The 16,731-nt window shown below is 43.1% G+C and overlaps 1 protein-coding gene across 1 annotated transcript in view; it reads left to right on the forward strand.

The window, feature by feature from the left end:
* Nucleotides 1–16,731, forward strand: part of SPTBN4 (spectrin beta, non-erythrocytic 4) — a 98,262-nt gene that overhangs the window by 40,889 nt on the left and 40,642 nt on the right. The window contains exon 20 of the mRNA XM_044274826.1: nucleotides 13,474–13,620. Coding sequence (XP_044130761.1) covers nucleotides 13,474–13,620 — 147 coding nt within the window. The remainder of the gene's footprint in view (nucleotides 1–13,473; nucleotides 13,621–16,731) is intronic.

Raw genomic sequence — 16,731 nt, forward strand, 5'->3', positions numbered from 1 at the left:
TAACCAACATTTTCAGTTGGTAAAATCGGTGCATAAGAGCCCACCTCTGGAACGCCCCCAAACCCACCCAAAAACATCATTGTACATTTTTGTGGGGAATAACAATAATATCCTAAGGATAAGTCATCAATATAAAATATATATATACAGTATATATGATATTGCCTGTAGTCATGCGGCTGGACGCTGCACGTGTCCCGTTTGTTGTGTGAGATTTTACAGTTGGCAGATGGGGACGAGCCTCCCTAGCGTCATCCGCGATGCTAGGGAGGCTCGTCCCCGTCCCTGCCTGCCATTGGCTGCTCCTCCTGACACCGGATGTTTTCATCCGCTCACGGGGAGAAGCAGCAGCAGCGGTGCGGGGACAAGGAGCAGCGCAAGGAGTGAGGAGCCAGGTGAGTATATTTAATGTGAGGGGCCCGGCATATGGGGGGGACATTTTATAGGATTGGATAACCCCTTTAACAAGGACAAGACAGCTGATATCACTATGTCACGCTGATTGAATTAGAAGATCCCACTGTTTGCTTTAACCCCTTAAGGACTTAGGGCGTACCGGTACGCCCTTATTTCCCGAATCCTTAAGGACTCAGGGCGTCCTAAGTTTAAATCGAGATTGCAGAGCTGCGGGGGTTAATCAGAACAGGATGCCAGCTGAAATCATTCAGCCGACATCCTGTCACAACGCCAGGGGGGGTCATGACCCCCCCCCCCCCCGTATCGGCGATCGCCGCAAACCGCAGGTCAATTCAGACCTGTGGTTTGCTGCGCTTTCTGCAGTTTCTGATCCCGATCAGGAACTTTAAAATGCCCAAAATGTCGATTTTGCACCCCCCTCGCCCCCCTGCACGATTTTATGCCGGCGGGTGGTGCAGGGGGGGTTGCGGGCAGTGCGGGAGGCGGGCGGTGTGGCAGGCGGGATCGCCCGCCTCCTCTTGAAAATTCATTGGTGGCAAGTGGTTATACCAGAGTGTCAGCACATTGCTGACACTCTGGTATAAACGGCTGACATCTGTGCAGATGTCAGCCGTTTAACCCTTTCCATACTGCGGTCCGTACGGACCGCTGTATGGAAAAGGTTAACTGTCAGGGTCAGGGAGCTCCCTCCCTCTCCCATCGGGGGGCTGCTGTGCCTTTGCAGCCCCCAGACAGGATGGGATCACAGAGGTAGGGAGCCCCCCTCCTTACCCTTCCCTGTCTGCAAAGTTGTGGCCACAACTGAGCAGACGGGGAAGGTTCCCATGGCAACAGGACGCCTTCTCAGGCATCCTGCTGTCCATGGTGCTGAACAGATCTGTGCTAAAGGCATAGATCTGTTCAGACAAAGTGTAAGTAAAATACAGTACAATACACTATATAGGGTTCTGTACTGTATTATACAGACATCAGACCCACTGGATCTTCAAGAACCAAGTGGCTCTGGGTCAAAAAAATGAAAGAAAATTGTGAAAAAGGTAAAGATAAAAAAAACACATTTATCACTGAATAAAAAAAAAATACACTACACATATTAGGTATCGCCGCGTCCGTAACGATCTGATATATAAAACGGTCATGTTACTTTCCCTGCACGGTGAACGCCATAAAAAAAATTAAAAAAAACTATGAGAAAATAGAAATTTTGCCCACCTTACTTCCCAAAAAAGGTAATAAAAGTGATCAAAAAAGTTGCATGTACGCCAAAATAGTACCAATCAAACCGTCATCTCATCCCGCAAAAATCATACCCTACCCAAGATAATCGCCCAAAAACTGAAAAAACTATGGCTTTTAGACTATGGAAACACTAAAACATGATTTTTTTTGTTTCAAAAATGAAATCATTGTGTAAAACTTACATAAATAAAAATAAAGTATACATATTAGGTATCGCCGCGTCCGTATCGACCGGCTCTATAAAAATATCACATGACCTAAGCCCTCAGATGACCACCGTAAAAAAAAAAAAAAAAAACGGTGTAAAAAAAGCCATTTTTTGTCATCTTACGTCACAAAAAGTGTAATAGCAAGCGATCAAAAAGTCATATGCACTCCAAAATAGTGCCAATCAAACCATCATCTCATCCCACAAAAAATGAGACCCTACCTAAGATAATGGCCCAAAAACTAAAAAAAAACTATGGCTCTCAGACTATGGAGACACTAAAACATGATTTTTTTTGTTTCAAAAATGAAATCATTGTGTAAAACTTACAGTACAGACCAAAAGTTTGGACACACCTTCTCATTCAAAGAGTTTTCTTTATTTTCATGACTATGAAAATTGGAGATTCACACTGAAGGCATCAAAACTATGAATTAACACATGTGGAATTATATACATAACAAAAAAGTGTGAAACAACTGAAAATGTCATATTCTAGGTTCTTCAAAGTAGCCACCTTTTGCTTTGATTACTGCTTTGCACACTCTTGGCATTTGCGTAATATAGAGCAACCAAAAATCATATGTACCCTAAACTAGTACCAACAAAACTGCCACCCTATCCCGTAGTTTCTAAAATGGGGTCACTTTTTTGGAGTTTCTACTCTAGGGGTGCAACAGGGGGGCTTCAAATGGGACATGGTGTAAAAAAAAACAGTCCAGCAAAATCTGCCTTCCAAAAAACGTATGGCCTTCCTTTCCTTCTGCGCCCTGCAGTGTGCCCGTACAGCAGTTTACGACCACATATGGGGTGTTTCTGTAAACTACAGAATCAGGGCCATAAATAATGAGTTTTGTTTGGCTGTTAACCCTTGCTTTGTAACTGGAAAAAAAATATTAAAATGTAAAAATCTGCCAAAAAAGTGAAATTTTGAAATTATATCTCTATTTTCCATTAAATCTTGTGCAACACCTAAAGGGTTAACAAAGTTTGTAAAATCAGTTTTGAATACCTTTAGGGGTGTAGTTTCTTAGATGGGGTCACTTTTACTCTAGGGGTGCATCAGGGGGGCTTCAAATGGGACATGGTGTAAAAAAAAACAGTCCAGCAAAATCTGCCTTCTAAAAACCATACGGCGCACCTTTCCCTCTACGCCCTACTATGTGCCCGTACAGTAGTTTACAGCCACATATGGGGTGTTTCTGCAAACTAAAGAATCGGGGCAATAAATATAGCCTTTTGTTTGGCTGTTAACCATTGCTTTGTTACTGGAAAAAAAATGGATTAAAATTGAAAATTTGCCCAAAAATCTAAAATCAGAAATTTTAACACCATTTGCCATTAACTCTTGTGGAACACCTAAAGGGTTAGCAAAGTTTGTAAAAATCAGTTTTGAATACCTTGAGGGGCGTAGTTTATAGAATGGGGTAATTTTTGGGTGGTTTCTATTATGTAAGCCTCGCAAAGTGACTTCAGACCTGAACTGGTTGAAGTCACTTTGTCAAAGATTTGCTTCTAAACTTCTAAGCCTTGTAACATCCCCAAAAAATAAAATATCATTCCCAAAATGATCCAAACATGCAGTAGACATATGGGGAATATAAAGTAATAACTATTTTTGGAGGTATTACTATGTATTATAGAAGTAGAGAAATTGAAACTTTGAAATTTGCAATTTTTTTTACTAATTTTGGGTAAATTTGCAATTTTTTTATAAATAAAAATGATTTTTTTTTTACTTCATTTTACCAGTGTCATGAAGTACAATATGTGACAAAAAAAACTTTCTCAGAATGGCCTGGATAAGTCAAAGCGTTTTAAAGTTATCAGCACTTAAAGTGATACTGGTCAGATTTGCAAAAAATGGCCAAGTCCTTAAGGTGAAATAGGGCTGAGGGGAAGTGGTGCTTGAAATGATTGTCTTCTTCTGTTAACCATGGTTACCTAAAAGGAAACACCTGCAGTTATTATTGTTTTGCATCAAAAAGGCTTCACAGGCAGGGATATTGCTGTTTGTAAGACTGCACCTAAATCAACCATTTATCGGATCATTAAGGATCATTTCAATTGCTGTGAAGAAGGCTTTAGGGAGTTCATGAAAGTCCAGCAAGTGCCAGGACCATCTCCTAAAGAGGATTCAGCTATGGGATTGGGTCACCACCAGTGCAAAGCTTCCCCTTCTTGACACCAGGATTGACCTGGTGTCAAGAAGGGCAGCAAAGAAGCCACTTTTCTGCAAGAACAACTTCAAGGACAGACTAACATTCTACAGGACATACAGGGATTGGACTACAGAAGACTGCTGTAAAGTTATTTTCTCTGGTGAAGCCCCCTTCAGAATGTTTGGGACATCTGGAAATATGATTTTCCGGAGAAGAAAAGGTGAGCACTACCATGAGTTCTGTGTCATGCCAACAGTAAAGCATCCTGAGGCCATTCATTTGTAGGGTTAGTTTGCTAATTCACAATTTTGCCTAAGAACACTTTATTCTTTATGAATATAGAAAGGTATCAAAACATCCACCAAGAGCAACTTCTCCCAACGATCTAGTAATTTTGTGATTAACAATGTTTTTTCGGCAAGATGGAGCACCATATCACAAGGCAAAAGTGATAACGAAGAGGCTCGGTGAACAAAACATTGAAATTTTGGGTCCATGGCCAGGAAACTCCCCAGATCTCAGTCCCATTGGGAACTTGACCCAGAAGCTCATACCCAGCATGCCAAATTAATTGCAGAAGTCTTGAAAAAGAAGAGTCAATACTGGAAATATTCAGTCTTTGCATACACAATGTATTTTGGATCAAGGTAAATGCTTATAATTGTACTTCAGTATACCATAGAAACATTTGACAAAAAGATTGAAAAACACAGAAGCAGCAAATTTTGTGAAAACCTAAATTTGTGTTAGTCTCAAAACGTTCGGCCACAGCTGTATACAAACACATGCAAGAAAAATCACTAGGAGCAGTTTATTAAATATTGTATGCCAGTTTTTCAACATTAAAAAGTCGCAAATTATGGTGCAAGCCATTAGCGACATCACATTTGTCATAATTTACGGCAGAAAACTGGTGAAAGTTGTACCTATGGATCTATGCCAGGTCTACAGACAGCCTACAATGGGCCACATTTAAGCTGCATTTGCCTCTTAATAATTGTGGTGCATCTGACGCCAGTGGACCACAGATCGGTGTGTATGCGAAGCAGGACTCTGAGCCTTCTCCATGAGTGGGTGGGGAAGCAGAATTCATAGGCTTTTCCTATGAGAAGCAGAGGAACCAGGACTTTGTCTATGAGTGGGCAGGGAAACAGGACTCACAGGCTTTCTCTATGAGTGGGCGGTGAAAGCAGAACTCACAGGCTTTCGTTGAGTAGACAGGGAAACAGGACTCACAGGCTTTCTCTATGAGTGGGCGGTGAAAGCAGAACTCACAGGCTTTCGTTAAGTAGACAGGGAAACAGGACTCACAGGCTTTCTCTATGAGTGGGCGGTGGAAGCAGGGCTCATAGACAATCTTTGAGTAGACAGGGGAAGCAGGACTCAGACTAAGTGGTCAGAGAAGCAGGACTCACAGGCTTTCTCTATAAGTGGGTGAGAGAAGCAGGACTCACAGGCTTTCTCTATAAGTGGGTGAGGGAAGCAGGACTCACAGGCTTTCTCTATAAGTGGGTGAGGGAAGCAGGACTCACAGGCTTTCTCTATAAGTGGGTGAGGGAAGCATGACTCACAGGCTTTCTCTATAAGTGGGTGAGAGAAGCAGGACTCACAGGCTTTCTCTATAAGTGGGTGAGGGAAGCAGGACTCACAGGCTTTCTCTATAAGTGGGTGAGGGAAGCAGGACTCACAGGCTTTCTCTATAAGTAGGTGAGGGAAGCAGGACTCACAGGCTTTCTCTATAAGTGGGTGAGAGAAGCAGGACTCACAGGCTTTCCTTATAAGTGGCTGAGGAAAGCAGGACTCACAGGCTTTCTCTATAAGTGGGTGAGGGAAGCAGGACTCACAGGCTTTCTCTATAAGTGGGTGAGAGAAGCAGGACTCACAGGCTTTTTCTATAAGTGGGTGAGAGAAGCAGGACTCACAGGCTTTCTCTATAAGTGGGTGAGGGAAGCAGAACTCACAGGCTTTCTCTATAAGTGGCTGAAGGAAGCAGGACTCACAGGCTTTCTCTATAAGTGGGTGAGGGAAGCAGGACTCACCGGCTTTCTCTATAAGTGGCTGAGGGAAGCAGGACTCACAGGCTTTCTTTACTATGTATCTATGATTGGGCAGGGAAGTGGGAGTCGGGCTTTCTCTATGAGTTCTGGTAGCATTTAGGCCTCTTTCACACGGGCGTCAGTTTTTTTGCCCGGGTAAGAGGCGGGTGCGTTGCGGGAAAATGCACGATTTTTCCGCGCGAGTGCAAAACATTGTCATGCGTTGCACTCGCGTGAGAAAAATCGCGCATGTTTGGTACCCAAACCCGAACTTCTTCACAGAAGTTCGGGCTTGGGATTGATGTTCTGAAGATTGTATTATTTTCCCTTATAACATAGTTATAAGGGAAAATAATAGCATTCTGAATACAGAATGCATAGTAAAACAGCGCTAGATGGGGTTAAAATTTTTTTTTTAACTCACCTTAATCCACTTGATTGCGAAGCCGGCATCTCCTTGTGTCTCCTCTGCTGATGAACAGGACCTGGGGCGAGCTGCTGCATTAAATAGAGGTTAAGGACCTTTGATGATGTCACTCCGGTCATCACATGGTACGTCACATGATCTTTTACCATGGTGATTCACCATGGTAAAAGACCATGTGATGACCGGAGTGACGTCATCAAAGGTCCTTAACCTCTATTTAATGCAGCAGCTCACCCCAGGTCCTGTTCATCAGCAGAGGAGACACAAGGAGATGCCGGCTTCGCAATCAAGTGGATCAAGGTGAGTTAAATTATTTTTTTAACCCCTCTAGCGCTGTTTTACTATGCATTCTGTATTCAGAATGCTATTATTTTCCCTTATAACCATGTTATAAGGGAAAATAATAATGATCGGGTCTCCATCCCGATCGTCTCCTAGCAACCGTGCGTGAAAACCGCACCGCACCGCATCCGTACTTGCTTGCGGATGCTATGCGATTTTCACGCTTCCCATTCACTTCTATGGGGCCTGCGTCGCGTGAAAATCGGACAATATAGAGCATGCTGCGATTTTCACTCAACGCACAAGTGATGCATGAAAATCACCGCTCATGTACACAGCCCCATAGAAATGAATGGGTCAGGATTCAGTGCGGGTGCAATACGTTCACCGCACGCACCCGCACGGAAAACTCGCCCGTGTGAAAGGGGCCTTAGGGTAAGGCCAGACAGTGCAGATATTTTAAGGCTGATTTGCTGTGAATTTCAAACTCTGCATTGCAATGGGAGAAATCTGCAGTAGAAATCCATTGCATAAATTGACATGTTAATTTAAAATCAGTACAACAAGCCATTGTAAGCCACAGATTTTTTTTAGCAGTTCATGGATGAGATTTCTTAAAATTGTATCCAACTTGCTGGTACTGTAGAGCAATGTGAATCACAGTGCAGCACTCAATACACAGCATATCAGTCCCATGTGAATGTACCCTTACACAATTTTATAGATGTATACAGTGCCTTAAAAAGTATTCATACCCCTTGAACTTTTTCTAAAACACGTGTTTTGCATTCAGGCCAAAAAGTTTAACTTTGGTCTCATCTGACCAGAGCACCTTCTTCCACAGGTTTGCTGTGTCCCCTTAGTGGCTGCAAATGGGACTTCTTATGGCTTGCTTTCAAAAATGGCTTTCTTCTTGTCATTCTTCCATAAAGGCCAGATTTGTGGAGTACATAACTAATAGTTGTCCTGTGGACAGATTCTCCCACCTGAGCTATGGATCTCTGCAGCTCCTCCAGAGTGACCTTGGGCCTCTTGGGTGCTTCTCTAATTAGTGCTGTCCTTGCCTGGGCTGTCAGTTTAGGTGGACGGTCATGTCCTGGTAGGTTTGCAGTTGTGCCACACTCCTTCCATTTTCGGATGATGGATTGAACAGCGTTCCATGAGATGTTCAGAGCTTAAAACATTTTTTTTTTTTATAACTGAATCCTGCTTTACACTTCTCCGCAACTTTATCCTTGACCTGTCTGGTGTGTTCCTTGGTTTTGATCACTAATATTCTCTAACAAACCTGTGAGGTCTTCACTGAACAGCTGTAGTTACACTGAGAATAAATTACACACAGATGGACTCTATTTACTAATTAGGTGACTTCTGAAGGCAATTGTTCACACATGATTTTATTTAGGGGTATCAGAGTACAGGTGGACTGAATCCAAATGCACGACACACTTCAGATTTTTATTTCTTCCAAATTTAAAAAATCATGTATAATTTCCTTTTTACTTCACACATACTTGCTACTTTGTGTTGGTCTATCATATAAAATCCCAATAAAATACATTTGTTTGTGGGTGTAACATGAAAAAAATGTGGAAGAGTTTGGAAGGGGTATGAATACTTTTTAAAGACACGGTATAGTGCATTAAATCATAGAAAATAATATATCCACGAGCTCAGTGTCTCCCTATATCTTAAATGGACTCACATAGGAGGCATGACAGCAGATTTGTGTGCAGATAATCTGCATGAAATCCCCACCAAATCTGCACTATTTATTACGTTTTTATGTGGTTTTGGTGCAAATTTGATGCAGATTTTCCACAGATACCCATCCTTCCATTGAAAAGAAGAAGAAAAGCTCAACAATTGACTTTCTGCAGATTTCAAAATCCGCACAGCAGGTCAATTTCTGCACCTAAGAAAAAAAAAAGCAAAGTGTGAATGGGATTTTACTTTGCTGGTACTGTCTGACGCTGCATTTTTTCCGCACGAAAATACATGTGGAAAAAAAATGCACGTAATCCACATTGTGTGCAGGCAACCTAAAAGAGCACATTGAGCTGTAGATTCTTCAGATGCAGTGTTGTACTGTGACGCTAATTACACGATATTTATCTCGGGATGGTCATAGACGTGGTATATTTGTTGGATGGCTAGATCCCTTCTTATCCATGTAGTAGATGACGTGACCGCTAGAATCATTACTTGCTTCATTCCCGGGACCACATATTACTACCAGCGCTATCTCAAGCCCCTGTAATTCTGATTATCTCGGTCATCTCCAAGTCTCCTCATTGCAACTGACGGGACTTCAGCTCCCTGTGGGTATTCAGCTTCACACTGCGTTCTGATACTTACCTGCAGGCATCGTCCTCTGCTAGTTAGCATTTCAAATGACTTGTTCTCCAGCATCGAATCACACATGTCTACACTGATGCGCTGTTGGGTAGAGTCTACGGCGTGGTGCCCTCATCCATGTGTTCTGTAAATCCGCTTATCTCACGTTTAGTACCATTGCTTCATTTACTTGCTGTCTTAGGAAATGTGATGACAAAATAGGTTATAAATTACCAGTATATGCTGTTTATTGTCTTCATGGGACGGAGGTATGGATACAAAAAAATCATGTATTTTCTCTACTACATCTGATATACAGTGGGGAAAATACGTATTTGATACACTGGCGATTTTGCAAGTTTTCCAACCTACAAAGAATGGAGAGGTCTGTAATTGTTATCGTAGTATGGCCTCTTGTACACGACCATGTTTCTCCCGTGGCCCGCATAAGGCGGGTCCGCAATACACGGGACAGCCGTGTGCATTCACTTCAATGGGTACGCAAATCCGGAGATGCGGTACGGAACTGAAGCACTACGGAGTGCTTCTGTGGTGTTCCGTTCCGTGCTTCTGTTCCGCAAAAAGATAGAACTTGTGCTATCTTTTTGCGGAATGGTTGGATCGTGGACCCCATTCAAGTGAATGGGGTCGCGATCCGCATGTGGCTGGCCCACGGTCGGTGCCCGTGCATTGCGGACCACAATTTGCGGTCTGCAGTACGGGCACGGGCATGTTCGTGTGCAAGAGGCCTAACACTTCAACTGTGAGAGACAGAAATAAAATAAAAGTCCAGAAAATTAAATTTTATGATTTTTAAATAATTAATTTGCATTTTATGGCATGAAATAAGTATTTGATACAATAGAAAAACAGAACTTAATATTTTGTACAGAAACCTTTTTTTTGCAATTACAGAGGTCAGACGTTTCCTGTAGATCTTGACCAGGTTTGCACACACTGCAGCAGGCATTTTGGCCAACTCCTCTAAATCTGGCAGATCTCCTCTAAATCTGGCAGGTTTCGGGGCTGTCGCTGAGCAACACAGAGTTTCAGCTCCCTCCAAAGATGTTCTATGTCTGGAGACTCCAGGACCTTAAAATGCTTCCACCACTCCTTGGTTATCCTGGCTGTGTGCTTCGGGTTGTTGTCATGTTCGAAGATCCGACCACACGACCCATCTTCAATGCTTTTACTAAGGGAAGGAGGTGGTTGGCCAAAATCTTGCGATATATGGCCCCATCCATCCTACCTTCAATACGGTGCAGTTGTCCTGTCCCCTTTGCAGTAAAACACCCCCAGAGTATGATGTTTCCACCCCCATGCTTCGGCAGGGTTGTACTCATCCTTCTTCCTCATAGTTGAAGTGTACCTACGATAAAAATTACAGACCTCTCCATTCTTTGTAGATAGGAAAACTTGCAAAATCGTCAGTGTATCCAATACTTACTTTCCCCACTGTATGTTGACATAATAATGGAACCACGACTGCTATGGTGAATCCATTTCTCAATGGATACCAGTAAATCCAATGACGTACATATACTGGGGTTCATCAGGGTTACAGAGGAAGAATAGTGTTGCAGACTGTGATATTCTCGCCCTCCAACAGACTGGTAGTAACTTGGTTGATTTGGCCGGGGGAAGCCACAGCCAGGCAGACATTGGCCGCTGCTGGTGAAACGTGGTATTTCATGGAGACCATTTAGATGAGGGGCTCAAGTCTTCCGGAACGGGAGCTGGTCTTACAGTGTGAATCCTGACTCTATAGGGATGCATGGTATGTAAGAAATCTTCCCCCTTCCAGGGTCAGCACTAAAAGCACTTAAACATCATCTTCATCTTTATCGATCTCCATGACATGTCAGAGTAGTATAGCAGATAGTCCGTAAGCGAAGAGCATGAAGAGATGTTAGAATTAAGGGGCTGGTGTATTATAGGAATCATTTCTCCCCTTTCACCACTTCGTGGTCTGTATGGATCACTTTAATGCAGTTATCTGCTTATCAGTCATTCTAATCCTGCCTGTCGTGATATCACCTCTGTGTAGAGATAAGACAGGATCCACCATTCACAATAGGTGATTGTCAAAGCTCATCTATAATACTTACAATACTTACCTCAAAATTCTCCAGGCGTGGCCTTTCCGATACTTACTAGGTCACCTACTGGCCGATACTTCCTGGTGCCCCTTGACATGTAGGTAAAAGCCCATTCGGCCAACCACTGGTTGAGGTGGGTCATGGCTTCGGCCTGTGATTGGCAGAGCGTGGCCGCGCTGGGGGATCGGCTCAGTGAGTATTGAATGTTTTATTTTTATGACCCATTCTGCCCCTTTAGTTTTTTTAGCTGCCATACAACCCCTTTAAGTGTGTCTCTGTTTTAAATTCAGAGATTTGGGGATTTCCAAGGTCAGCTGACCGTGATCCAGTTGGAATCGGTGGACTGTAATGTGTATGTACATGGACTTCACTGCGAGTGAGCCCTCCATACTCCCGTTCAGCCTCAGAGACCCTCGGCATTGCTGTTCACTTCTGTACTGGGGACTCCTTCAGGACCCTACTTTACCAATTTCCATCATTTTCCCAGAAATATATCTTTAATGTGTTTGAGTGATTACAACTTACATAGGGGCTGTCATCCAACTTTCCCAGACTCCTGAATGGGTTACACAGAGGTATAGGGGTGCTGATGTATCCTGCATATCTAGGCATATTAAGAGGTTGAGCACAGCTGAGTGTCAGCTAGATTTACCACCGTATTGGTCCTCGAAGGACTTGTACCAGACTATTGAAGGACAATTGTTCCTAAATATCCAGAGGTGCAGGCGTGTGGAAGGGTTTATGGCAGGGGTAGGCAACCTCCAGCACTCCAGCTGTTGTGAGACTACAACTCCCAACATGCATACTTACTCTGCTCGTCTCAAAACTCTCATAGAAATGAATGGAGCATGCTGGGAACTGTAGTTTCTCAACAGCTGGAGTGCCAAAGGTTGCTGGCCCCTGTATTATGGCAGATCTTTGAAGATTTGATGTTCTGGGTTCTAGGAAAGTTGAGTGACCAACCCTTCTGTAAGAGGAACCAAACTGGTATCAGCCATAATTCATATCGGTGATGGGGAAATGGCGCAACATAGAGGGGCAAATGGATAGACGGACAGATGAGCATATACAGATTGATAGATGGACTTAAATAAATGGATAGATATTAGGATGGATAGAGATACTATGATGGATAGATATTACCATAGACAGATAGATATTACGATGGACAGAGATATTAGATAGATAGATATGTGATAGATGGACAGAGATACACAGATAGATGGACGGACAGAGGTGGTGATATAGAGCTGGCCACAGAGCTTGGGCTAGGACATGCAGAGCGAGGGCTAGGACTGGAGCTGGCAGCCAGGCACTGGGAGCAGAGGAGAAGGGGTGGGGGGAGATGACGCATCACATTCCGGATCCTCCCCCTCCATCCATTCACTGCAGTGGGATCATTCCACCATCCTACCTTGACTGTGGATCGAGGGGGAACCTACGAGCAATGAGCATGTGTCGGGATAGCAGGGCCCCCGTGCTCCTCGCCTGGTCCAGCTGAAGGATCTGTGCTGGGGATTCGAGCAGCCCACCCCTCATAGGGACAGCAAACCTCACTGCACCAAACAGCATAGCACGACATTATGCACTGACAGCAGCTTCTGCAGGCACACAGCACCATCTCATGCAGTCTCCTGTTTATTCCTTTCCACTTGACTGCTCACTCTCTCTCTCTGCTATCAACCCACCTGCTCTGGACTGTCACCTTCCTTTACATCCTCACCTGTCTTGTCAGACAACCCCCCCATCTGTCTCTTTCGTGCGTACCTGATCCCATCTTCATCTGTCTCACCTGTCTGATAAGGTGGTCGGTCGGCTGTCTTCTAGTCCTCTGACTGTCTCTTTATGCATTCCTGCTCTCACATGTGTATTTGTTTCTTGTGTATGTCTCACGTCTGTCTTTAACCTATCAATTATTTTACATTTCTTTCCTATGTGATTGCAGTCTCACCTGTCATCCACCCCTCTGGCACTCATCTGTCTGTCTCTTATTTACAGGGTCCCCTCTTTTGGTTGCTCTCTCCCTACCTGTCTCATCACTTTTGCACCGTTGTCCCTTCTGCTTTTCCCTATACTTTGGCTGATGTCTATGTTCTCAATCTATTGCACATCATAAAATGACACCTGGCAATTTTCGGCCATTCTCTCCTGTTTTCACGTGGTCTCCCTGCACTCACCCCCTTTTAGAATAGGGGTAACCTGCCGGTCCTTTCCGTAGACCACCCATGGCTTCCTCCAGTCTCATCCGCCTCTCTGTGTCCCGCAGCTGGATGCTTGGATCAGCGAAAAAACACTGATGGCTCGGGATAACTCGCGGGATGTGACTCAGAAACTGCACAAGAAATGGCTCAAGCACCAGGCGTTCATGGCTGAATTGTCCCAAAATAAGGGCTGGCTGGACAAGATCGAAAAGGTAAGGTGACAGCTTCTTTTAAGAACTGTGATGGGCCTCCTGAGACGTCCCAAGGTGGCACCTCTTATCATGCATAGGCCTCAAAGAACATGTTTGCTTCCTGTAGACTCTCAAGCACATTTTTTATTACCCAGTTTGTATTTTGCTTTGATCTAAGTATTCAGAATGATCTCCGTCCCTTGGAGAGAGCAATGCTCTTGGCATGTTGGAGGAATTATGGTTTTCTGAACCCACGTAAGAGCTGGCTTAAAAAGTATAAGATGCCGTGTGCTGCCGATTATCCCACCAGGTGGGCAGGCATGTGCCCCAGGCGCCAGGGAAGGCCCGCTCTGCCATGGTATCTCTATCCACGCTAGGGCAGAAAACTGAACTTTTGCCCCGGGTGAAGGAAAGCTCAGGTAGAACGCCACAATTCCAGTTCTGTATTCGCTGCAGCCTAAATACTAAGACATAGCTATAAGCACGTTTTTCGGATTGAGTCAATGTTCATGCGTCTCTAGGTCCCTTCACTACAAAGCCAAGGAAGTGATATAGGGTGGAAATCAGCTTATCTTTGAACCCACCATGATCCTTGGCACCAACATCTTAAATATTCTCTTCTTATTGAGCTAGGATCTTTTCAAGATCTTATCTCTATAAACCAGGGGTGGACATATTACTACAGAACTTGGGAGCCAGACCATAGAATATTTTTTTGTTGCAAGGCAATAAAAACATGAACAGAAAACAGCTAAGTAGGTGCTATAAACAATTTTCTACCTGGCTTCTAGGTATTGTCTAGCCCTGCCATGGTCCAGTCTAGAAGTCTTGGCCATCTAGGGTCTTAAAGGGATTGTCTCACTTCAGCAAGTGGCATTTATCATGTAGAGAAAGTTAATAGAAGGCACTTACTAATGTATTGTGATTGACCATATTGTTTCCTTTGCTGGCTTGATACATTTTTCCATCACATTACACACTGCTCATACCCAGGGATTAAGACCACTCTGTAATCCAGCAGTGGTGGTCGTTCTTGCACACTATACGAAAAAGTGCCGGCCTCTCTGGTGGATGGGACCGTTGGCACTATTTCTTAAAGTGTGCAAGCATGACCACCTCTGCCGGATTACAGGGTGGTCGTAACCTCTGGATATGCGCAGTGTGTAATGTGATGGAAAAATGAATGAAGCCAGCAAAGGAGGCGATATGGACAATCACAATAAATTAGTAAGTGGCTTGTATTACATTTCTCTACATGAGAAATGTAATTTGCTGAAGTGAGACAACCCCTTTAAGCTGCCCCTCGCTGACGGCCTAACGCTCATCAGCTATATCTCCAGACTCCATCTGCTTATGTGGGTAGGAAGGAGAAAGCGGTTGCCAGACTCGTCTGGTGGCGGCTGATCCCTAGTGAGAACAGAAGGATCTGGCATTAATGTGTATTACACCTGATTCTTCTCTCCCCCGACTTCTGCGAGATCCGCAGAGGATTTCCTCCGCTGAGAATTTTTTATGGCAGACTACGATATAACATAATGGACGCTACGTTCCTGTAAAGGCCGAAGCCTGCTTATAACCTCCATCCATTTTCAGATAGTTCTGGCTTCCAATGATATTTTATTTGTGGTCGCTATTGATGTAATTCTCAGTAACCAGACACCCACTTTCTGCATATATGACTCCGAATCTGCACACCAGATGTCGGTACGTTTCCAGGATTTATGGGCACAGCCATTCTGTTTTAGTGCTTGGTATTGCATATGTTTCTACATGTTGTGAAGCATATATGGATGGGTTCAGCACCCAGTGCCAGCCTGATGCCAGCTGTGCAGTGCCAAGGCAGATTATAGCGCTGCACACCCCTCTGGCAGGATGTCCTGGAAGATGCAACGCACACACAGTAAACAGGGCACTGGCGGGCATAAGAATTTTCTATTTTGCTGAAGCTGTCAGTATTATTGGATCCGCGGGATGAAGACATGCCAAGATTACTCTAAACATTTTATTCCAGGGATTAGCATATTGCTGCAGTGTCGGTGGAGGCCAGAATTATTTTACATTGCTATTCAATATTTGTCCCGGCCCCACGGCTTCAGCCATGATTTATATCTGTGCATCTTGTCCTTATCAGAGGTCAATGCACACTCAGTCCAAGAGCTTGCAATTTAATATAAGACAGCTCTGACAAGTAGCTGAAGGCTTCTTGTATAGTAATAGCATTTACTAAAGGGGTGTTCTGGATTTTAAAAAAAAGTAGGTTTTTTTTTAACATGAAAATGGCGCCACAAATGTCCAAGGGCTGTGACAAGTATTGAAGCTCTATCCCAAGTGAATAAGATTTAGCTCCAATACCAGTCACAGCCAAAGTCTATAGAGGCGCTGTTTCTGAAAGGGAAAAAGCAGACCATTTTCCCCCCTAATTTCTGACAACCAAAATAAATCACATAATCTGTAAACATAAAAATAACGTAAATTAAATGTAATAAAAATAATAAAATAAAGTAATAAAAATAATAAATATGTAATAAAGTAAAAATACATAATAAAAATAATAAAATAAATAAACTAAAATAATATGCAGTAATAAAATAAAATAAAACTCTAATAAGATATAATAAAATAAAACATTAAAATAAAATATGTACCGTAATAAAAATAAAGTAAATATAAAAAAATATATAAAGTTATGGTAATAAAAATTAAAAATAATAAAGTAAAAAAAAAGTTATAAAAAGAATAAATATGTAATAAAGTAAAAATACAGAATAAAAATATGGTAATCAAGTAGGATAATAAGATAAAACATTAAAATAAAATAAGCCACCTGTGTCTGTACATAAATGATCAAGTTGTAGTAGGGGCACTAAGAGTAGATTGTGTGAAACACATATCAGTAGATTTTCTCTGTCAAAATGGGCACATTTATCAGTGGTATGTAAGGCTAGGGCTACATGGCGACATATGGGCTACTATATGTGTTGCGTGACATTCATGTCGCAACATATTTTGTTATGCTAGTCTATGGTGTCGCACTGCGACCTACTGCGACACGACAGTCACACAAAAATCCAACTTGGATTAATTTTTTGTGACTGTCGTGTTGCAGTGCGACACCATAGACTAGCATAACAA

Source organism: Bufo gargarizans, unplaced genomic scaffold (genome assembly GCF_014858855.1).
Source record: "Bufo gargarizans isolate SCDJY-AF-19 unplaced genomic scaffold, ASM1485885v1 original_scaffold_2086_pilon, whole genome shotgun sequence".
Taxonomy (NCBI): domain Eukaryota; kingdom Metazoa; phylum Chordata; class Amphibia; order Anura; family Bufonidae; genus Bufo; species Bufo gargarizans.